This window comes from Alnus glutinosa, chromosome 11 (assembly GCF_958979055.1).
Source record: "Alnus glutinosa chromosome 11, dhAlnGlut1.1, whole genome shotgun sequence".
NCBI classification, from domain to species: domain Eukaryota; kingdom Viridiplantae; phylum Streptophyta; class Magnoliopsida; order Fagales; family Betulaceae; genus Alnus; species Alnus glutinosa.
This window is the reverse complement of record NC_084896.1, coordinates 5,024,594-5,048,624: the sequence shown is the minus strand read 5'-3', so window position 1 is coordinate 5,048,624 and position 24,031 is coordinate 5,024,594. Positions and strand designations below refer to the sequence as shown.

Sequence of the window (24,031 nt, the reverse complement as noted above, 5' to 3'; positions counted from 1 at the left end):
ACCAGACAGCGAGACAAACTCGTTTGTGCATAACATAGGGAGCCATGGGTGTTGAGTTCCTCTTTGAATAGGATCGATAGATCATTCGATCGATTGTGATGGATCAATAGGATCGATAGATCATCCGATCGATCGTGATCGATCAATAGGATCAATAGATCATCCAATCGATCTTGATAGATCGATAGATCATCCGATCGGTCGTGATAGATCAATAGGATCAATAGATCATCCAATCGATCGTGATCGATCCATAGAATCGATAGATCATCCGATCAATCGTGATAGATCAATAAGATTGATAGACCATCCAATCGATCATAGTGCATTAATTAGTCTGATCGATCGTGATAGAGTTCGATCAATCGAACTTGACATAGTGAATGTTCGATCTAACGTGTGATTGATCATAATACGTACTAGTCCAATCGATCATGACATGATCATAGGATCGATAGAATATCTGTCATTAATTAGTGATGTGTCAAATGTAAAATGTCACTAATTCTTTCATTTATTTATTTATTTTTTCTTCCTCCACCCGTTACATAAACCCCTACAATTGGATGCTTAATCGATCGTGATACAATCAAATGATCGATTAAACTTGACACAAGTGAAAGTTTGATCAAATATCTAATTCATCCTAGTGCATCGATTCGATCTATTGTGACACGAACATCCGATCAATCAAACTCGACGTAGTTATCAGTTTGATCTAATGTGCGATTGATCGTGACATGATCATAGGATTGATAGAATCATCCAATCAATCCTAGTGTATTACTCCAATCGAAAAAACCAATTTTTCGAAAAAAATAAAAAATAAAAAAATAAAAAGAAACTAAAACATTTATTTTTAAAAAACAAATTAAAAACATTAAAGTAAAACAAAAAAAAAAAATTAAATAACGATTTTTTTTTTCGAAAAAGAAAAAAGAAAAAAGAAAAACTAGTTTTCTATTAATTTTTTTTTTTAAAAAAAAAAAGAAAAAAAAAAGAGAAAGAAAGAATTTTTTTTTTTTTTTTTAAAAAAAAAAACCGAAAATTAACTGAAAATTAAAAAAAAAAATTCTAATTTTTCGAAAAAAAAAACAAAAAAAAAAGTAAAAAGTTATCTTAAAAAAAAAACTGAAAAACGAAAAAGAAAATGAAAATTAAAAAACGAAAAAGAAAAAAGTAAAACCAGTCTTTTATTAAATTAAAAAAAAAAAAAAAGAAAGAAGAAAACAATAAATTATGAAAAAGAACCAATATATATATATATATATATATATATATATATATATATATATAAAATTAAAAAATAAAAAATCTCATCTTCCAAAAAAAAAAAACTCATGGTTAGCCTTGGGGGGGGGGGGGGGGGGTTACGAAATATTTAGAATTATATTATTTTTTATAATTTAACACGTTACTAAATATTTAAAATTATATAATTTTTGTATTATATAATTTAAAATATTTAGTAATGTAGTAAATTTTGCACGTTACTAATTGATTAACGTAGAAAATTTTGAATGTAATTAAATTTGTAACATGCAAAAGTTTATACGTCATTAAATATATAAAATTATATTATTTAAAAAAATATATATTGACAATATTTAATGACGTGCAAACTTTTGCACATTACTATTTAGTAACGTTCAAAATTTTCTACGTTACTAAATTAATAATGTGCAAAATTTGCATGTTACTAAATACTTTAGTAACGTGAAAAATTTTGCACGTTACTAAATATATTTCCAGTTTTTTATAGTGTACAATTTGAATGATGTGTAACATGATCTGTAGTGGAGCAGTAAAAATGGCAAGTAAAACGCCAAGTAACATATACACCCTCTTTTTCGTAACCCTCAACAAACTTGTAGCACATCCTATCCCTCTCGAAGCTCATGCATGGTCACGTGTTTGCCCTGAAATGATCACCTGCGTATATTCCCCAACAAGAAAATCCCAATTTATTGAATTTTCTGATACAATCAAATAAATAGTACATCCAAACTAAATATGTGCTAGCTATATCGATTGCCAGTAGAAGACTTAAAAAAACTTGTAGCGCGCAAGTACGTTGTAACCCAGCGGCGAAAGCCAATATTTAAGCTGGGTACGTTCTAGGCCAAGTTGTAGAGTATCAAGCGCAGAACCTAACAAGGCCAAATTTAATATTGGACCTGATTCAGGCCACTAGGCCAAGTTTGAACCATATATGCATGCATCTAGATTTCTAGTTGCTGCCCAATCAAATTATGAGCACGTGGCAAACGCCCATGGATTAGTAAGGGTCGGCAAAACAGGTATCTAACATGACCCGTTTACGACTCGCGACCCGTTTAAGCTAGATTCAGCACGACCCGTTTATATTAACGGGTCAGGGCTCCAGACATGACACGACATGACAATTTCACGGGTCACCCCACACGACCCGTGAAACCCATTTAGCATAACGGGTCGTCACGACCCGTTTAGACTTCTAAGACTCAAATGAACAACAACTTCATTATTCATGGCAAAAAAAATAAAGCTGGACTACCATTTTGCAAGAAACAGGGCTGTAAATGAGAGCAATATTGCAATAGAAAGGGAAAAAAAAATAAGGAAACATAAAATCTTAGACGAAATGACAAAAAAATGAAGTGTTATTCACAAAAAAAAACTATTAAATTAAAAACAAAAATATCAAATCTGCAACAACAAAAATCAATAAGAAAAATATTGCCCTTGTAAAAGAAAAAAGAAACAAACGGAATAAGGTTACATAGATCGGCCATCGGAGACAAGAGGGCATTAGCTAGCTCCAGCCTCTTCTTTCTTAATCTCTGCTGAAAACCCATCGCTGAAAACCCATACTTTTCTCTTCTTCTTCTTCTAATTTCTGCGTCTCTCTCACGGAGTCACGAATCAGCTCTCTCTCTCTCTGATCCATTCTCTCTTGCTCAATCTGGCGTGCACGTGACGGGAGAACGGAGAAGGAGATAAGAAGAAGAAACAAAGGAAAGGAAAAAATCAAAGAAAAATAAAAGGAAAAGGGGAGAGGCGTGACAGGAGTCAAAGGAGATAAAAAGAATAAATAAAAGAGGAAAAAAAGAAAAGAGAAATAAAAGGAAAAGAGGAGAGGCGTCAAAGGAGATAAGAAGAAGAAGAAAAAAAAAAAAAAACAAAAAAGAGAAATAAAAGGAAAAGGGGAGAGGCGTGAGTCAGGGAAAAAAATATCTCCCAAAAAACCAAAATAATCCACAGCTACACACGTGCATGTAGATAAAGACCAAGCATAATATTATTTTATTATGAAAAATGATGGATTTACAACACCACCACAATAATTATACAACACCCCCTCACATGGAGGTGGCGCCCAGTGTGTGGAGCCCCTCCCATATGAGGGGGTGTTGTACAATTATTATACCGGTGAAGTGTAGGAATCAAACCCCTTTTATTATTAGCTTCAATTTTTTTTAAATTACAATTTTACCTCATCTTATTTTATATCACTACAATTTTATGTTCATTCTTCTTTATTTTTTATTTTTTTTAAAAAAAAAATAATTGTATCTGGCGGGCTTCACACCGATTGAATAACCTTTTTATATATACATATTTGTTTTGCTTGAATAAGTCACCTTTGTGAATTGCAGTGGATTCTGCATGGTTGGGGAGACGACGAGTGCATCCAAATCCTTAAGAACTGCTTAGAAGCAATTTCAGAAGACAAAGGAAAGGTAATAATTGTTGAGGCTGTTATTGAAGAAGCGAAAATGGACAAGCTAATTAGTGATGCAAGGTTGATGCTAGACATGGCGATGATGGCTCATACAAATGCGGGCAAAGAAATTAAAGGACCTTCAAGGAGTGGGAATTTCTTCTTCGGAAGGCTGGATTTACAAGATACAACGTCAAATCCATTCATGCTGTGCAATCTGTTATTGAGGCATTTCCCTAAATTATGTACAATTTAAAGGAACCATATATATGTATTATTTTTCTTTTTGTAATAATGGCAACCAGGTATTACAAGTAGTGCCAGCTCTATCAATTAAGATGTTTGATTGCCTAGAAAATAAAAAAAATATTTGTTTAATGCCATAAGAAAATGATCGTCTGGGTTTTCTTTCTTCAAATGTCAACAACTAATTAAAAATTTTCACTTCTAATAAAAGTAATTAAAGGTGGGAATGACCACAACACTTACAATTTCCTTACATCATCAAAATCGATCTGCCAAATTAATAGCCAACAATTACAAACGCCGCAGCTCCTCGGGACCCTAGCTTGGAAATTGCTGGCTAGCTATTGAGCAGATTTATTGCATGTGATAATTGACAGATAGCTAGATTGGTCCATTTTATATTGAGCATTTTGTATCTTTGTCGGCCAAATACTTATTATATATATATCTATCCATATCTGACATAGGATTCTATATGCAGTGGGCGCCTACATCCACTAATCTAAAAAAGTTGTTGCTCCATTATCATAAAAGTTGAAAGAAAAAAAAGAGGAGTGAAATCCTTGAAGAATCTCTGTGATAGTGATAGCTTCATTTCCAAATGCGCGTCAATTATTCTTTCTTGTATATATGAAGCTCTGATCTGAAATGTCTTAGCAAGGCTAAAATAGATTTCTCAATCAGAGAGATGGAAGAGACACAAAGAGAGGCAGCGTGGCACGAGGAAGAAGAACAAGCAGAAGTGGCTATCTGGAAATACGCATTCGGGTTCACAGAAATGGCGGTAGTCAAGTGTGCCATTGAGCTTGGGATAGCCGATGCCATTGAAAGCCACGGAAGCCCTATGACACTCTCCGAGTTGTCATCAGCTCTAACATGCGCTCCGTCCCCCCTCTACCGCATAATGAGGTTCCTAATGCACCGCGGAATATTCAAAGAGGAACTCACCACCCATGGCTTCCCAGGTTACGCACAAACGAGTCTATCCCGCCGTCTAATCAGAAATGGAGAGCGTAGCATGGCTGCTTTGATTTTGCTAGAAAGCAGCCCGGTGATGCTAGCACCATGGCATAGTTTAAGCGCCCGTGTTCTAGCCAATGAGACTGCACCATTTGATGTGGCTCATGGCGAAGATGTATGGAGCTATGCTGCGGAAAATCCCGCTCACAGCAAGCTTATCAATGAAGCAATGGCTTGTGGTGCCAGGAAGGTGGTGCCTGCCATGATTCACGGTTGTCCAGAGGTGTTTGATGGGCTTAGCAGTTTGGTGGATGTTGGTGGGGGCAATGGAACGACTTTGCAGATGTTGGTGAAGGCATTCCCATCACTTCAAGGCATCAACTTTGATCTTCCTCATGTTGTTTCTGTTGCGGCAGAGTCCATTGGAGTTGAACATGTCGGGGGTGACATGTTTTCAAGTGTTCCAAAGGCTGATGCTGCTTTCCTACAGGTAACTATGACCCGCAATGAAATTGGTCTCATCAATGTAGATCATTTATGTGATTAGGAAGCGATTTCAAAAGAGAAAGGCCTGCATGTGGTTAAACCAGCTGCAACATTCGTTTCAATCTTTTCATACTTATAGAATACATATAGACATATAGACTTATAGTGTAGCGTAGTATTCAATGTTAAAAATCTTTTATTTAATTTTATTTTAAACAAGAGTGGAGCTCGGACTTATCCAATATATATATATATATATATCAAGACTCACAACAACAATAATTCAAGTTAATATATCTATTATATTAAGAATAAAATTCCACTTTACTTAAAATGGTCTAATTATAAAATTAAAATAATACTATAAAAATATAAAAACGAAGTTATACGAGTATAACTCATTTAATAATCTAGCTTAATTTTGTTTTTACGATCGGCTCACTTATTAAACGAACCGAATTCAAATAAAGTTTATACAAGTAGATTGTCGAATAAACTTGTTCATTTACCATCCTACTGTTAATTGAAACACAATTAAGCCACTACTCTCTAGGAGTACATAATATAGCCCAAGAAAAGTTTTTCTTTCTGGAGTTGCAGGACACCCCTAAGGATGCATGTCCAGCTAGCTCTTTTGGCTTAATTAATCAATTTGGCTTGTGATCAATTGCAGTGGGTTCTCCATGATTGGGGAGACAACGAATGCATCCAAATCCTTAAGAAATGCAGAGAGGCCATTCCGGGGGACAAAGGGAAGGTAATAATTGTTGAGGCGGTGATTGAAGAAGCAGAAACGGACAAGCTAACTGATGTGAGGTTGGCGCTAGACATGATCATGATGGCTCATACTAATACTGGCAAAGAGAGGACCTTCAAGGAGTGGGGATTTGTTCTTGAAAAGGCTGGATTTAGCAGATACACAGTGAAACCCATTCCTGCTCCGCAGTCTGTTATTGAGGCATTTCCTTAATTTCTATATATATATAGTAGTTTAAGGATTGTGCGTGGATTTCGATCTAGTCCTTCTAATTTTCTTTCTGTTGTGCGTGACCGGTTGTTTGATGTAATTTTTTTTTTTTTTCCTATTGTTTTGTTTGGGTTGCTATTTTAATAAGTGTGATTTAATTTTAATATGTGCGATTTAAAAAATTATTCTTAAAAATCATATACTTATAACACCTCGATTCTACAATGGATAGATAAAGCATATATTCACTACAAAAATATAAGCATTTTGACACGTGTACAGTGTCGTACACGTGTCAAACAGTTAGACACGTGCATTTTGACACGCGTGAGACGCGTGTCAAATGTGCACGTCATTAACTGCACAATTTGACACGTGTATTGATATACACGTGTCAAATTTGACACGTGTATGAAAATACACGTGTCAAACCGGTTTGACACGTGTATTTAAAATACTCATGTCAAAACGTGTATCACAATACACGTGTCAAACCGGTTATTTTTTTAAAAAAAAAATTCCAAATTGAATTTTTCATTTAAATAAATTTTTAATTTAATTTTTTTTTTCCTTAAGGGTTTAGGGTTAGGGTATAAATTTAGAAAGTGTAGGATTTTTTTTTTTTTAGGATCTAGGATTAGGGTTTGTTAGGGTTTAGGGTTTTAGTTTCTTAGGGTTTAGGGTTTAAGGTTAGGATTTTTGTTTTTATTGTTAGGGTTTCTTTTTTTAGAAAGTGTAGGATATTTTTTTTGGGGGGTTTAGGGTTTAGGGTTCGTTATAGTTTAGGGTTAGGGTTTTTATTTAGAAAGTGTAGGATTTTTTTTTTTTTTTTAAGGATCTAGGAATAGGGTTTAGGGTTTAGGGTTTTAGTTTCTTAGGGTTTAGGGTTTAAAGTTAGGATTTTTGTTTTTAGTGTTAGGATCTCTTTTTTTAGAAAGTGTAGGATATTTTCTTTTTAGGGTTTAGGGTTTAAGGTTAGGATTTTTGTTTTTAGTGTTAGGGTTTCTTTTTTTAGAAAGTGTAGGATTTTTTTTTTTAGGGTTTAGGGTTCGTTATGGTTTAGGGTTAGGGTTTTTATTTAGAAAGTGTAGGATTTTTTTTTTTTTTTAAGGATCTAGGAATAGGGTTTAGGGTTTTAGTTTCTTAGGGTTTAGGGTTTAAGGTTAGGATTTTTGTTTTTAGTGTTAGGATTTCTTTTTTTAGAAAGTGTAGGATATTTTTTTTTTTAGGGTTTAGGGTTTAAGGTTAGGATTTTTGTTTTTAGTGTTAGGGTTTCTTTTTTTAGAAAGTGTAGGATATTTTTTTTTTAGGGTTTAGGGTTTAGGGTTCGTTATGGTTTAGGGTTAGGGTTTTTATTTAGAAAGTGTAGGATTTTTTTTTTTTTTTTTTAAGGATCTAGGATTAGGGTTTAGGGTTTAGGGTTTTAGTTTTTTAGGGTTTAGGGTTTAAGGTTAGGATTTTTGTTTTTAGTGTTAGGGTTTCTTTTTTTAGAAAGTGTAGGATATTTTTTTTTTAGGGTTTAGGGTTTAGGGTTTAAGGTTTAGGGTTAGGGTTTTTAGGGTTTGAAAGTGTAGGATTTTTTTTTTAGGGTTTAAGGTTTAGGGTTTGGGGTTTAGGGTAAGGGTTTTTTTTTAGAACGTGTAGGATTCAGAGTTTATTTAAGGGTTTATTATTGTGTTGGTTTTATGGTTATGATTTTAGGATATAAAGTTTAGGGTTGGAGTTTAAGTATTTCTTAAAAAGTAGACGGTCAATTTTAATTTTTTCTTTTTTTATTCAAACCCATTTTTTTTTTTTTCCCATTTATTATTTTCAAAAGTGTTATCGTTGGTTTATAACGCTAAACTAATATCGGACATTGTTTGATTTTGTTTAACTAACAAAAAAACATTGTAATCCATAATAACACATTCAAATATATATATATATAACCTCTCAAATAAAAAATTAGGACAGAAAAAATTAAAAACAATAAAAACACAACATGGCAAAAAAGAACATGGCTTCCAAAAAAACAAAAATACATATAACATTAAATGACACAAAAATACAAACGCCTACAAAAAAAAAATTATCAAATGTGTACTAACACAAAAATACATGCAGCATTGTTAAAAACAAAAACACAAACTATAGCAAAAATGAAATACCTAGTCCATGAAAACCCAAAAAAAAAAAAAAAACAGAAATATAAGCATACAAATCAACATTGCGATAAAAAAATAGAACACAGTCCAAAAATTATTACAATTATCAATCAAGAACAAATAAAAATTATTACAATATATTTATATAGTTAGTACAAATTTACATGTGGAACAAAAAATGAAATACAAATTTAAGGGGCAAAATACTCACTGCCAGTTTGTGGATTTAGGGCTCCTTATATATATACCTGCATATTCAGAATATATTGTGAAGAAACAATATATAAGTTAGCAAATGTGTATATATATATATATATAACATATATCAACCGGCCACTGAACATAGAGAGAGAGAGCCGGCCGGGCTGTGAGAGAGGGAGAGCGAGAGAGAGGGAGGGTCGGTGAGAGAGAGACAGTCGGTGAGAGGGAGAGGTGACGACGCCGGAGACACGGCAGAGAGCTCGATCACCACGCCGGCCGGCTGAGCTCGCCGGAGAGAGAGAGAGAGAGAGAGAGAGAGAGAGAGAGAGAGAGTGAGAGTGCAGAAATGGGTAGCTTCCAATTTCTTATATATAAATATATATATATATATATATATATATATATATATATATATATATATATATATATATATATAATTTAAATAATATATTTTATTTCAAAATTATTATATTTTTAAAAATTATATAAGATATATATGTTATTACGTTTGGCCAGGTGGCGCGCGGGAGAACTCCCGCGCAGCACCTGGCCAAACAATTCGTACACGTGCCCAATTGGAGACGTGTATATAAATACACGTCTCCTTATGCGATTTTTCTAATATTATAATTATATATAAAATATATTTTATATTTATATATATATATATATATATATATATTATATCTATTTTATATAAACCCATGCAACCCTAAGTTTATGCACTGCATGTACACATTGATAAATCCTAAGCCCTAAAACTAAAACATAAACTCATGTTGCAATTTTTTATTTTTATTTTTTTTTTGGGTCTACATATATATAGCAGAAATTTGGTTTAATTATGCATATAGTACAATATGTCAATTTAGGGTTAGGGTTTACGTACTTATATATATATATATATATATATATATAACTCATCATATAAACCCTAATCATAAGTGTATGTATTTTATATAGCAAAAAACCATAACCCTAAGTGCATGTACTATATATAGCAAAAAATCCTAACCCTAACTCTAACCCTAAGTGTATGTACTCTATATTATTTTGAATTTTAAAATGGTGGCGCGCGGGAGACGTGTATTTAAAATACACGTCCCCCATAGTAGAAATTGTATTTAATTTTTAAAAAAATAATTTTATATATATATATATATATATATAATTTAACAACGTAAAAAAAAAAAAAATACAAACCCATGCAGCCCTAAATGTATGTACCACTGTGATAACTAAACCCCTAAGCGCTAAAACTAAACCATAAACTATAAATTAAAACTAAACCCTAACCCTAAAATTAAACTCTAATACTGAGTATATATACTATATTAAACCATAAATAAAAACTATAACATAATCAAAAAATTAAACTCTAACCCTAAGTGTATATACTATATATAGCTATAAACTATAACCTTATGAGTACGTACTATATAGTCATAAACCCTAACCCCTAACCCTAAAAGTATATACTACTTTTATATATATAAGTATATACTATATATATATATATAAGTATATATATAGTATATATATATGTACATAAACCTTATACCTAAGTGTATGTACTATATATAGATATAAACCCTAACCGTAAGTGTATGTACTATATATGAACATAAACCCTAACCCTAGGTGTATGTATTATATATGTGCATAAACCGTAAGTGTATGTACTATATATAGTTATAAACCCTAACCCAAAGTGTATGTACTATATATATCTATAAACCGTAACCATAAGTGTATGTACTATATATAGTTATAAACCCTAATCCTAAGTGCATATACTTGATATAGCCATAAACTCTAATCCTAAGTGTATATGGCTATAAATATATCGTTACAATCTAACTATAATCAATCTACGATTTAATGTTATATTTAAAAGTGTACAACAATGACACGTGAAAATATATTGACATTATTATTCATAAAATGTAAAATGAATTAAATTATAACCCATAGCCCTAAGTGTATACATTATATATACCTATAAACCCTAAAACCCCTAACCATAAGTGTGTATACTATATATAGCGATAAACCCTAATCATAAGTATGTATGTTATATATAGCTATAAACTCTAACCCTAAGTGTATATATTATATATATCGATAAACTCTAACCCTAAGTATATATATATTTTATATATATATATATATATATATATATAGCTATAAATCATAACCCTAAGTGTATATACTATATATAGCCATAAACCCTAACCCTAAGTGTATGTACTATATATAGCTATTGACCTAATTAAGTGTATATACTATATATAGCTATAAACCCTATGTGTAAATATTATATATAGTTATAAACCTTAATCCTAAGTGTATATACTATATATATTGATAAACCATAATCCTAAGTATATATACTATATATAGGTATAAACCCTAGCCCTAAGTGTATATACTATATATAATTATAAATTCTAACCATAACCTTAAGTGTATGTATTATATAAGGAACTAAACCATAAGTATTTAATTCATTATGTAGCAGGAAACCCTCAAAATAGTTGCATTTACTATATATAGCCATAAATAGCAAGGTTACTGTATATAGTTTATAAACCGTTTACATGCATGCATATCTATATATATATAGTATTAATTATAGGTTTTTCAACTTTGTTATGTTTTAATTTTTTTTTTTTGTTTCTAAACGTAGATGGTGTACAAAACTAAACCCTAATTTGAACTATTTGGTTTAATTATATATATAGTACCAATTTTGTTTAATTATGCATATAGTATAATATGTAAATTAGGTTAGGGTTTACGTACTTATTAGTATACTATATATATATAAATAAGGAACCTAAAAAGTATAAATTCCAAGCATATAATTTACATATAGCATATAGCATTTTTTTTTTTGTTTCAAAAAATTAACACAACACAATTTTATTTTTATTTTTTTGGGAAAAATAACAGTTTGACACGTGTATTCACTACAAAAAATAGGACATTTAATGGCGTGTCTGCAGTAAATTATTTTTTGACACCTCACTAATTAGTGGCGTGTTGAATTAAAACACCTCACTAAAATTATTAGTGACGTGTTTGATTTAGCACGCCAGTAAAATTGTGTGGCGTGTTGGACTGACACGCCACAATTTTGTGGCGTGTCGGACTGACACACCACAAAATTGTGGCGTGTCTGACCGACACGCCAGTAAAATTGTGGCGTGTCATTTATGACACGCCACTAAGTTTCCTATAACCGCGCAGTCCCGTGCGGTTCTTCCCCTCTCCTTTGTTTCTCCCTCTCTCACTGTACTCTCTCTCTCTCTCCTGTGTCCCTCTCTCACTCTACTCTCTCTCTCTCTCTCTGTGTCTCCGTCTCTCTATCGCCGGACGCCGGCCACTTCAGCTCCGACCGGTATGCATCTCCTTCTCTCTCTCTCTCTCTCTCTCTCTCTCTCTCTCTCTCTCTAGCTCTCTCTTTTGCTCTCTCTCTATTTAGCTCTCTCTCTCTTTAGCTCTCTCTCCCTCTAGCTCTCTCTCTCATCTGTAGCTCTCCGGCCAGCTCAGACGCCGGCCACCAGCAACCCCTGCCGCCCCCGACCTCCGACGCCGGCCACCAGCAACCCAGCCGCCCCCGACCTCCGACGCCGTGTAAGGTAAAATGATTTTCCTATTTTTATTTTTTTTTCTTTTTGTCAAAATTTGTTTGTTTTACTGGGGAAATGTCCCAATTGTTTGGTTCTTCTCTTACATTGTTTTAACAAATAATTTATCCAATAGGAGAAAGTATCCCATGTTCTTTTATGGTGTTTCTCAAGAGTCTCACCGATTGGAAACTACCAACTTAGGATTTTAGTTTGGAATTTGGTATTATGGGGTTTTATAATTAAACCCTAGCATAAAGCCAAGTTCTGATATGCATTATTTTGATAGAAGCCTCGTCTTTATTCTTTGGTAAGAGAGAAGGAAAAGATAAATATGCACGATATTCATTGTGAAAAGAGAAAATAGCAGCTTGTTACTCTTGTTCAGTATATTACATGCACTTCCAAGTAGATGCATTTGCATTGCCCCGAGCTTAAGCCATTTGCCTTCTCTTACCACCAATTCAAACAATCCAAACAATTTGTTTAAGAACAACTTCCTTTTATTTTTCTTTCTTCTCGAAAACATTTTAATAAGCTCCAATTTCTGCAATCAGTTAGAATTTATAAAATATGTAGTCAAATAATTGAACATGTAAGTGTTCAAAATCTAATGGTAGCAGTTGTTTACTTGTACAGTTTTTTTTTTTATATGTATTCAGTCACCCACGAGAAAGCACTTTTTCTTCTTACACTGCACCAAATCTAAGAATATCGAGATGAAAACACCACAATGATTATTACACAATTCTAATTAAGCAAGGGGACAAAGTTCTTTGAATTTTTTCTTCCGCTATACTAACATGTGTCCAAAATGTATGTAATATAAAATTCATTTTAATAAAATATGTGATTCTGACATGCATATTAGATACGTAACAATTTAATGGATTGGACTAGAGAAAAATTTTCCAACATAATTCGAAAGAAAACTTTGTTTGTAAGTAGCTATACGACTAGCAATATTTTACATGCATGATTTGCGAATTTGACACAAATTTAACATGAAATTAGCCGGTTAGGATTGAGAGTCTAACCGATTTAATTATTTGGGTCGAGTAATGGTTGACCTATATAGTCTTATGTCCATGCGCATGGTGTCCATACAACTTATTTTTATTTTATTAAATATTTTAATAACTTCTATAAATATTTTAAAATATTAAATAGCTTTTTTGTTGAAATTTTTATTTTTATCAAAATTTATATGTAAAATTTTAGAAAAGTTAATTATAATCTTCAAAATTACCATTTGAAAATTTATATGTTGTTTACTTTATTTTGTTACTATTTTGTATTGTACGTAGAGAAGAAGATGGACAAGACTTGGATGACAAAGTCTAGGGGTACGAGGGAATATAGAGATGGGTGTAGATTGTTTGTTAACTTCGCAGTGAGTAACTGTAGAATCCCTAGTGGAAATATACACTGCCCTTGTAAGTCGTGTCGAAATAACCAGTGTCACCAGCCCGATGTCGTACTTGCCCACTTGACAGGGGGTAAGGGAATAATGACTACATACACTACATGGTTTTGGCACGGTGAGAAGCAAGTTCGGGGTCCTGTTGCAGGTTCTTACTTGAATCGCTCAGCCGCAGATGTGGCTAGTGGAAGCACAGAACAGGGTGGCGACATGCACTCAATGTTGCATGATGCATTCGGCATGCACGAAGTTAGAGAAGAAAATTGTGAGCCTGAGGTCGTGGCTCAGGGAGGTGAAGAAATTAGGTGGAATGGAGAATCAGCTGAAGGAAACGCTCAGAAGTACTACGACATGCTCAAAAAGTCGGAGAAACCACTTCATGGGGGTACTAAACATAGCAAGCTGAGTGCTACTGTACATTTGTACAACTTGAAATGCGTTGGTGGACTTAGCAACAAGATTTTCTCAAATTTCCTTGAGTTCATCATCCAGTTGCTGCCTGCATGTGATGACACTTTGCCAGCTAATACATATGAGGCGAAAAAATTTCTTAGTGACATAGGGCTTGGTTATGAGAAGATTTCTGCATGTCGTAATGATTGTATGTTATTCTGGAAGAACAATCAAGAATTAGAATCATGCATCGTTTGTGGAGAATCTAAGTGGAAGGATGAAATTCATTTGGACGAGGATGGTCAACCCATATCGTCGAGAAAAAAACGTCCGGTGAAAGTATTGCGGTGGTTTCCACTCATCCCCCGGCTACAGCGGCTTTTTATGTCGGAACATACAGCGCCCCACATGAGATGGCATGTAGAAGGCGGCACTAAAGATGGCGTGCTGGGGCATCCAGCTGACGATGAAGCATGGAAATCATTCGATCTCTTACATCCAGAATTTTCAGCCAACAGCAGGAACATCAGACTTGGTCTAACCTCAGATGGATTTAATCCATTTGGGAACATGAGCACTTCCCATAGCACTTGGCCAGTACTGCTTGTTCCATACAACTTGCCTCCTTGGATGTGCATGAAACAAACATCATTCATATTATCTCTGATTATCCCAGGCCTAAGTTCACCTGGAATGGATATAGATGTCTACCTTCAGCCATTGATTGAGGAGTTACAAGAACTCTGGAATGTAGGGGTACGTACATTTGATGTCTCGAAGAAAAATAATTTTGTGATGCGAGCGCAGTTGATGTGGACAATAAATGTCTTCCCGGCGTACGCATATTTGTCCGGATGGCCTAACAAGGGTGAGTATGCATGTCCTTGCTGTTTGCATTCAATACAGTCTAAACGGTTAAAACACGGTAAAAAACATTGTTACCGATGAGCCGTACGTGCTAACCACACAAGTTGACCAAGTTTTTTATGTTGAAGATGAACGGGACCCAGGTTGGCTTGCGCTGTAAGAACTAAACCTAGGAACGTATACGATGTTGGTGATGAAGGGCATGATGATGCATGTGCTAACTACCACGAGTGCGAGCCGCTCCTATTGACCAGTAATAATGATCATGATCTACGAGATGACTTCGATCACATCCGACCTGACTTAGATCCGGTCCTAGTGTATGTGTAAAAAAAAAAAAAATCTATTTGATATTTTAAAATATTTATTTCTACATTGATTGATTGTTAAATATGTGACTCATTTAAATACTGTGGTGCATATAGTTGATATATATTTGTATAAATACGTGATTTATTTTGCAGAGTACAATGAGTTATAGAATCCCACATGTTATGAAGAGGAATAAGGGCCAAGGATCGAGATCTAGCGAGCCTACGCACACAGAGAGCGACCTTACGCATACAGAGGCAGGGTATAGACCAGTATTCGCAGATGATCACTCAGGATACCAATACAACATCGAAGATAATACATTTGGTCATCTACCTCAAATGCAGCAGACAGTGAGCCAATTAGAGGCGTGTTCCCCTGGTCACGTGGCGCGGCTGTTCGACTACAGCATGTCGGGTTCTCATGATACTGAGACACATCTTTCAGACTATAATGAGACACAAGCTCCGGAGGGCCTACATGATGCACAGTCCGCGGAGGGCCTACATGATGCACAGCCTGAGGATGAGCTTGCTACACAAGTGCTGAACGTGAATCAGATCTGGACGATAAGTAAGTACATATTTTTATAAATTTAAAGGATATATACGTATTTATTGTTTTGCACTTTATATTCGTTTCGAAATAATTAACATCAATATCTATTAATGTTATAGGTACTAATCCGGATGGCAGCACTTGTTTTGAAGTTATGACCATTATGGACCCGCACAAGGCATGGGAGATCCCCGCGGGAAAGAGGGTCATGATGGATTATAATCCAGGCTGGCAACCCGTAGGATTTAGCGCCAATAAATTTAGACGGCAAACCGGGAAGCTAATAAGGAGCGGAAACTATGTGCATTTACGGGACGATTGGGCGCATGTACCAGCTCGTACAAAGGAGGATATATGGGAAGCCCTGATGGTAAGTAGACTTTTACGTACTGTCAAACTTTTTTTTAAAAAAAAAATTATTTATCATCTTCCAACTTGTGTAGGTGGACTTTTACATCCCACCAAATTATGATTTACAAAAAGTAAAACGAGATGCGTTTCGGGATATAGGTGTAAAGCTCAAGAATTGGAGACACAGCACAAAAGTTAAATTAGGCATTCAACGGGGCGATACTCCTGAGACGGTACGAGCAAGAGTAGGGGCAAGAAGACTCTCCAACTACCGCCCTGAGGAGGAGGATGCGTTGTTGAATAAATGGTGTGACGAAGAGTATCAGGTTAGTCATGAATTATATTACTATTTGGTGTACTTTCATTAATTTCATTTAGTTGTGTTAGTGTTTACATAATAAGAATGTTAATTGTGTAGGAGTATGCTGACCATATGAAGCAATTACGAGCATTGCAAAATACTCCTCATTGCACGGGGACCAAAAGCTATGCGAGGTTGTCACACGAAGAAGTATGTGCACCAATTTATTCCATACATATAAATGTAAACATTTTATATATATAAACATGTGTTATAATGATTTATTCTTTTGGCAGACTGTCAAGAATGGCACTCCTCCTACAAGAGCACAAGCGTACATAAAAACTCACACGAAGAAGGATGGAAGCTATCCAAATGATATAGTAAAAGAGAGATGTGTATGTTATTCATCTTTCATATATTGTTTTACTTATGTGTAGTTATTTATTTACGATGCACATTAGTTTGACACACCAACATTTAATACTACATGCAGGAAAGGATGGCGATGCTAATGCCAACCGACTCTGCCGAATCGTCAAGCGTAACACAAGGAACGGTACGTTGGAGACATGACGATGCGTATGCCCAAGCGCTTGGCAACAAGCCGGAGTACGCCGGCAGAGTTAGACAGGTTGGACCAAATATTTGGCCTATGCGAGGGTCCATACGCTCTTACCATACACCATTACAGCCGCATTCACAAAATCAAGGGCACGCCGTCTTTTCGCAAGAAATGTTTGTTTCTGAGATGGAGAGAGCACTCGAGGTTGAGAGGGCACGACACAGTTCTGAGATGGAGAGAGCACTCGAGGCTGAGCGGGCAAGACAAGCTTCTGAGATCGAGAGAGTACTTGAGGGTGAGCGGGCACGACACAAGTTACAAATGGATGAGGTGTTGGCAGCACAATCTCATATTATGTCCCGTTTTAGCCAAATGGAGTCATTGTGGCGCCAATCAGTATCCGTGCCTGGAGTCTCTCATGATAATATAGTGCCAGACAAAAATTATGCACATCATATGAATGTGTCATCTATTGATAGCAGATCAGGTAATAATTAATGGGTTTTTTTTTTTCGTGGTATGATTACGTCTATTTAAATTCACACTTTGTTAAATGCTTAGGACTTTATATAATTTGATCATATTGTTTGCTAACATACTATATTTGTTTTATCATTCACAGATCCTACGGAAAATGCTATGCAGTTACCCGATCATGAAAATCTTGCCAACGATTGATATTGGGTAACATTTAGGTTTATTTTAGTTGGCAAATATGTACTTGCCTTTTTTTGTTCCGGTTTTGTTATCAATCTATGACAAAGATTGATTATATATTTTGTTTATTGAAACCTTTGTTTTGATTGTTATGAATTTAAGACATATTTTTATTGAAACTTTTGGAATGACTTTTTGGGATTAATTTAGGACTAAGATTGATAATATTGTATATTTTGTTTGTTGTAAGTTTTAGTTTGAGTATTATGAATCTATGTTATGTATATATGTTTAGTGAAACTTTTGGAATAATTTTTTTTTTGTTGTGATTGTTGATAAAAATTCAAATTGTTGCAATTGTGTTGATTATGGATTGATAGAATTGTTGTAAGCCAATATCAAATTTCGGATTACAGGATTTTAGGTTTTTTGGATTGCAGGATTTTAGGTTTTTTTTTTTAAAAAAATACCACAATTAGTGGCGTGTCAGCCAATGACACGCCACTAAGTTAGAAATACTGACTGACTCATTTGTGACCTTCTAAAAAGGTCACTAACCCTATGTCACTAATGTTTAGTGGCCTTTCAGGGTGCCTGAAAGGCCACTAAACATTGGTCACTAATTACTTAAATTTTTGTAGTGATTAAATACACGTGTCCAATTGGACGCGTGTATTTAATACGCGTGTCCAATTGGACGCGTGTAATAAATACACGCGTCCAATTGTGCAGATATGACAATTTGACACGTGTCTCCAAGGACACGTGTCAATTTGGACGCGTGTCTACAGTAACCGGTACTGTAGACACGCGTCAAAATGGGGAAATTTTTGTAGTGATTTCTTTATATAAAATTCTCGTCTGTCACATTGGTGACCTAATGCCTTTCCAAATCAATCAATGCAATTCGCATTTATAAAATTCCACAATGACACAAATATATCAAATATAATATTGTGCATCATTAGTATCAAAATATAGTTAATCTCACTATTTGCACGGTTTATTAATAATTTATCATATACTTTGAGAATTAATGACAATAAAACATATCCACATGTATATACACCAACATGCATTTTATTTTGAAAATCTTTACTTTTGGGCGTATTATTTTCATAAAATTCATGATTAATCAATTCTACTTACTTTAAATTCATGTACCACTACCACGGTTTTTTACCATGTTTTGGTTTATGTCACTTGTTTCTAAAAAAAAAAAAAATCCAAATAATCACATAATACTCTATTCATCAAATTTATAAATGTAGCTGGAGCGTCGGTCAACCAAACTAGTCTTTTCCAAAATATCAAATGGACTAATATACCTGAGACTAAGCTTATACTCCGCTTTTAAAATTGTATGTTTTCAAAAAATCACCATCGATCTTCCATGTTAACATATATATATGTCCCAAAGATGCTGAGAATCACACAGATCATACCTCATATGTTTGAGAATCACGTAGAAATCCCTATTGCTAGATATCACCTCGATCATGTCGTGATTCATGCAACCTAGCCAACTAATGAGAATCAAATTAGCCCAGATTATATTTCTCTTCACAATCACGCAGATCATGGAGTCACATATAATAACTCAGGTCAAGGTAATATATGTTTGACAATTTACGCATATCAAAAAGGGGATCCGGCTTCAGTGCTGTAATTTAAAACTACAGCACATTTGCCGTAGAAAAATAGAGGGCCAAGATTATTTTTCTCAAAACACCGTCGTTTCACTTAAGTGAAACACAACTGAAGGCTGATGTCGAAGAAAACGTCCGTTTGAGAAAGGATCCAGCTGTAATTTTCGTTGAACGCCGGTTTCTTTCCTTTAATAAAAAACATACCCTCCTCTTCCATCTCTCTTGTCCGATTTGAGCGAGTGCCAAGACAAAGCAATCTAAATCTGCTTTATAATTGTAGCAATTCTTTGCTGTTTCACAGTTATTTACAGTTATGCCGGTTGTGATGGGGAAAACATTGTGGACCTGTCTGAAGACAACCCGAAGCTGGAGGACGTATCAAAGGACTGCACGACTCGGGTGGTAGCACTCGTTGAAGCTGGGGTGAGAGTGATGTAATTAGAGGGGTCCTGGAAAATGGGTTTTGGCTGAAATGGAAGGCCGCCAACTGCAACGATTGCGAGAAAAGTGGAGGGTTTTTTGGGTTTGGGTTCGTGTTCGACGACGACAACATTTACTACTGTTCCCAGTGCTTCTGCGCCAATAGAGCTCATTATGTAGGCTGTAAAAATTGTGGTCAGCTTTCTCTCTCTCGAGACTAATTTTTCTCTTTCTCAATCTTAGAAAATTTTCTCTTTCTCAGATTCTATATTGGTTTTATCATTTTTTGTTGTTGATTCAGATGGATTCGGCGATGTATTCTGTAGGTTCAACCTGCCCATCTGTGTCTCTTTCGGCGTATGAGAATCTCAAGGTACCGACAGTTTTGCTTGACCGTGCGGGAATGAGGAGGACTATTCAGCTTCAAAGAAAAACACAAGACTCTGGACGTGCTTGGAGACTATTCAGCATCAATGGTATTGGAGACTTCATGGGCATGCTTTCTTTTTGAATCTGCAGAATCAAGCTGATCAATACGTGCTAAAATGGACCCTCTGTTTTTCAACTACAGAGGTCTTCTCAGACTCCCATGACAGGTTAGTTTATGTTTTGTGTATTGGGTTTATCATTTTGGAATTTCTTTTTGTTTTTGAAAGCAAAATAGATTTCTTTTTGAAATGGTATTATGTGAAAGAGACGCAGATGGGCAAGCTGAAGCTACAGAAAGCATCGCCGAAGCCATCCGAATCAACAACAAAAAAGATAAGACCGATATAGAATCTGGGAGTCACTGAAATCGCTAAAATCAAACAGTTCAACAAAAATTACAGGTGGATCATTTCTCAACGGACGTTTTCTTGCCCGTCAGCCTTCAGTTGTGTTTCACTTAAGTGAAACGACGGTGTTTTTAGAAAACTAATCTTGGCCCTCTATTTTTCTACAGCAGATGTGTTGTAGTGTAAACAGCACTGAAGCCAGATCCTCAAAAAGGAAAGAGACCACAATCGGCTCAATATGGAATCAATCTCATATGAAAATATTCTTTGATTAATGGCTGTACGTCAATATATTTTCTGTTTCCCAATTTATTTGATTTTGCTTGCCTTGCACGTACAAATAGGTACTTGTATATAATACCATGCGTCCTCTGTATCAATTCATTCAGTAAAAGTGAATCAAATTGTTTTCTTTTATATACTTTCATTCCAAAACGGTTCATTTTTTATGATTTAGTTTAAAATCACATATTTTATCTATAAAATTGCAATGCCAAATACACCCATAGTTTACTTTGTCTTTATGAATCTAAAATTATGGAAACCTCTCTTTGTTTTTATTTTCTTTTCCATCCGCACTCCACTGCAACCAAACTTAATTAGTATCGAAATGCATTTGTGAAAACGAAAACTTTCTGCACGTAGAAATGTTGGTACGTATTTTTGTTAACTTTTCCAAAGCACTTTTTCTGTTTTCAAAAACAAATAAAAATATTTAACAAACAATTCACTCTTCAAAACATAAAATATTTTTAAAAAATTATAACACAAAACACTTTTCAAAAATCAAAATACGTACATTAGACTTTTAAGAAAACTTTTCACACTTGCTTAGAAGCTAGAGGAATGTTTTGAGAAAATTGTGTTTATTTTTTTGTAGGGATAGGGGGTGATTTATTACTTTAAAAAATTATAATAAATAAAAATTAAAAAGGTGGCCACATGACCATTCCCGGGGAAGAGAGTGCAGTCATCCAACATAACAGAGGTGGCCACGGTCATCTTATCATGCCGGTTAGCAATTATTTAAAGTTATAACCGCGCCATGTAAATCCCACAAAAAATACTTCTAAGATTTCTTTCAAAGGTTTAACAAATATGAGTTTGGAAACCGACTCAGATGCTGCAAATAAGGGAAAAAAACCCAAATATTAATGTTATAGGTAAAGGAGACTTGCAGTCCCACATTGCCTTGCGAAGACAAAATTGCGCTATCCATATGAATATAAAAGTAGAGCGAAGCCAAATCCAAAAGACATCTTTGCGCTTGGGGCAATGACGCAGCTAGTGAGGTTCTAACCGAGGCGCGTCTATTGCTGGTTGAAAACTATTTCCAACCCCCCTCTTAGGCCTGGGATCAACCCTGGCCTTTGAGAATTTCTGAAAGGACTTCCTTCGGGTTAAAGCCCTACAATTACTAAATCAAAATTTTATTAAACTATTATTTGGATGAAAATATTCTTGTCTGATTTGATATTCCTATCTAATAAACTGTCTGATTTGATTTTCCTATCTAATAAACATCTGGCAAGGAAACAAGCAAGAATTGGCATTTGCCAGGGGCAGGTGGGGTTTTGGGTCTTGTACTCCAAACCAAGGTTAAGAAAACCTTAATGAGGTCAGCAATGAACAAGGTGAAAATTAGAAAAAATGGGTTCGAAAAACACTTGGTGAAAATCTGTTTGAGACTATCCTATCGGTGGGTAGGTAGCGATCAAACGGTATGAGTCAGCAAAACTCCTACCGTTTGGTCGATGGTTAAAAACATTCGAACGTTTTGGTGAAAGTACCACGTGGGTTATAGCTAGAGAAAAGTAATTGTTCGATCGGTTAATACCGATCGAACGGTAAGACGCGAAACAACGTTGGATAAATTGAAAAATCCTAACAATCGAACGGCACGAGCACCAACTGCATGCGATTCAGATAAGTCCAAAAAGTTATAGTAGTGGAGCTGTTATATAAGCACATTTTCGAAGCCCTAACAACCTTTGATCGTCTAGAACCACCAGAGAGAGAGAGAGAGAGAGAGAGAGAGAAATGAGGGCCTTTTCATGGAATTTCTTGAAGTGTTCAAGGCACCAAGTGGTAACCTTTTCAGTTATTTTCATTTCTAAGACAACCATTACATTTTGTTAAAAATCCTAACTTTATGGTAATTTACTTTCTAAACAAACTTGATAGGACCAAATCTGAGCCTTAGACTCTGTGACTTGTAGATCTAGGCTGTCATAGCTAGGGAGCTTTTGGTGAAAGGAAAATGGTAGAGATAGAAAGTGTGGAGCTTTATGCTTAGGTTTTAAAAATTATTCAATACCGATCGGTTGATGGTCGAGTACCTTTGTGACAATGTAGACCGACCGAACGGTGTTCGGGTATTGATATATCAATGCCTACAAACCAAACACATGGGTACTATTCTATCGATATCAGTCATAATGCAGAAAAATTGTAACTTAAGTGCTAGATTAAGGCTAGACCTTAATTAAAGAATCCAACTAATAATAAAGTATTTCGCAAATGAATGAACCGAGACACTTTCGATGGGGAATTTGTTAAAGATTTCTACAACTATGGAGTGCATGTGATATTAATATATTATATGTTTATATAATGCATCAGCATAATTTTCTGCCTTATTTAGCTGTTGGAAATCTTGCTGCATGATGCTATGTGTTATTCATATATGTTTTACAAACAATTGAGTTCACAGTGCACACTAACATGTTTCACGCGTAACTACTCAATCTCTAAGCTGTAGACTTGCATTATAGTTTTTCACCTGTAAAACAGCCATATGTTACATCTGATCCCCTTATGAATCATGGTGAGGAGGGACTCAAATCAGAGGTTGACGCTTGATGACCTAGTCAATCTGGCTGAATATTGGTCAGAACCTACATAATCTGGCTGTACCTAGACTTCCATTATATTTTTATCACCTGTAAAACAACCATGTGTTGCATCTGATCCCTTTATGAATCATGGTGAGGAGGGATCCGGACTCAAATCGGAGGTTGACGCTTGATGACCTAGTCGATATGGCTGAATATTGGTCAGAACCTGGTGCTCGAGGCCTATCTGGAGGCCGGCACATCATCGGGGGAGGGGTGTTTTGTGCTAACGTTTAAGTACTGGCGGTGGTAATTCGCATTCCACCAGCACCCTTGAGGACTTATTTTATAGTTTTGATGATTTAGCTTATAATTGTATTGCCTTGATGACTTAGTATAACTTGTGGAGTATGACGGTTAATTGTGACGTTAGATTTGTGGTGTGATGCATTTAAGTTGCAATTATGCTACTTGTAAATTATTTATGGTTTAGTAGTTAGTTGTTGCTGGTCTACACTTGTGATTTAGTATTGTTTCGATCTATGTGGTTGTAAATAAAGAAAAGATAGTGTCTCAAGACACG

General features: G+C 34.9%; 1 protein-coding gene and 1 non-coding gene across 2 annotated transcripts; both read left to right on the top strand.

Moving 5' to 3' along the window:
* The first annotated feature begins 4,547 nt into the window (after positions 1-4,547).
* LOC133882708 (acetylserotonin O-methyltransferase-like) lies at positions 4,548-6,526 on the top strand. Its single transcript, XM_062321923.1, has 2 exons — positions 4,548-5,399; positions 6,069-6,526. The coding sequence occupies exons 1-2, from the start codon at positions 4,638-4,640 to the stop codon at positions 6,363-6,365; spliced, it is 1,059 nt and encodes a 352-aa protein (XP_062177907.1). The 5' UTR covers positions 4,548-4,637; the 3' UTR covers positions 6,366-6,526.
* Positions 6,527-21,871: 15,345 nt separating this feature from the next.
* On the top strand, positions 21,872-22,016 carry LOC133882945 (U4 spliceosomal RNA). The gene has a single exon (XR_009902762.1). It is a non-coding gene; the product is annotated as a U4 spliceosomal RNA (small nuclear RNA).
* Positions 22,017-24,031: the final 2,015 nt, after the last annotated feature.

Coding starts and splice junctions, on each gene's coding strand:
- LOC133882708 (XM_062321923.1), top strand. CDS start 4,638: ATGGAAGAGACACAAAGAGAGGCAGCGTGGCACGAGGAAGAAGAACAA. Junction 5,400..6,068: donor CTGATGCTGCTTTCCTACAG/GTAACTATGACC, acceptor GATCAATTGCAG/TGGGTTCTCCATGATTGGGG.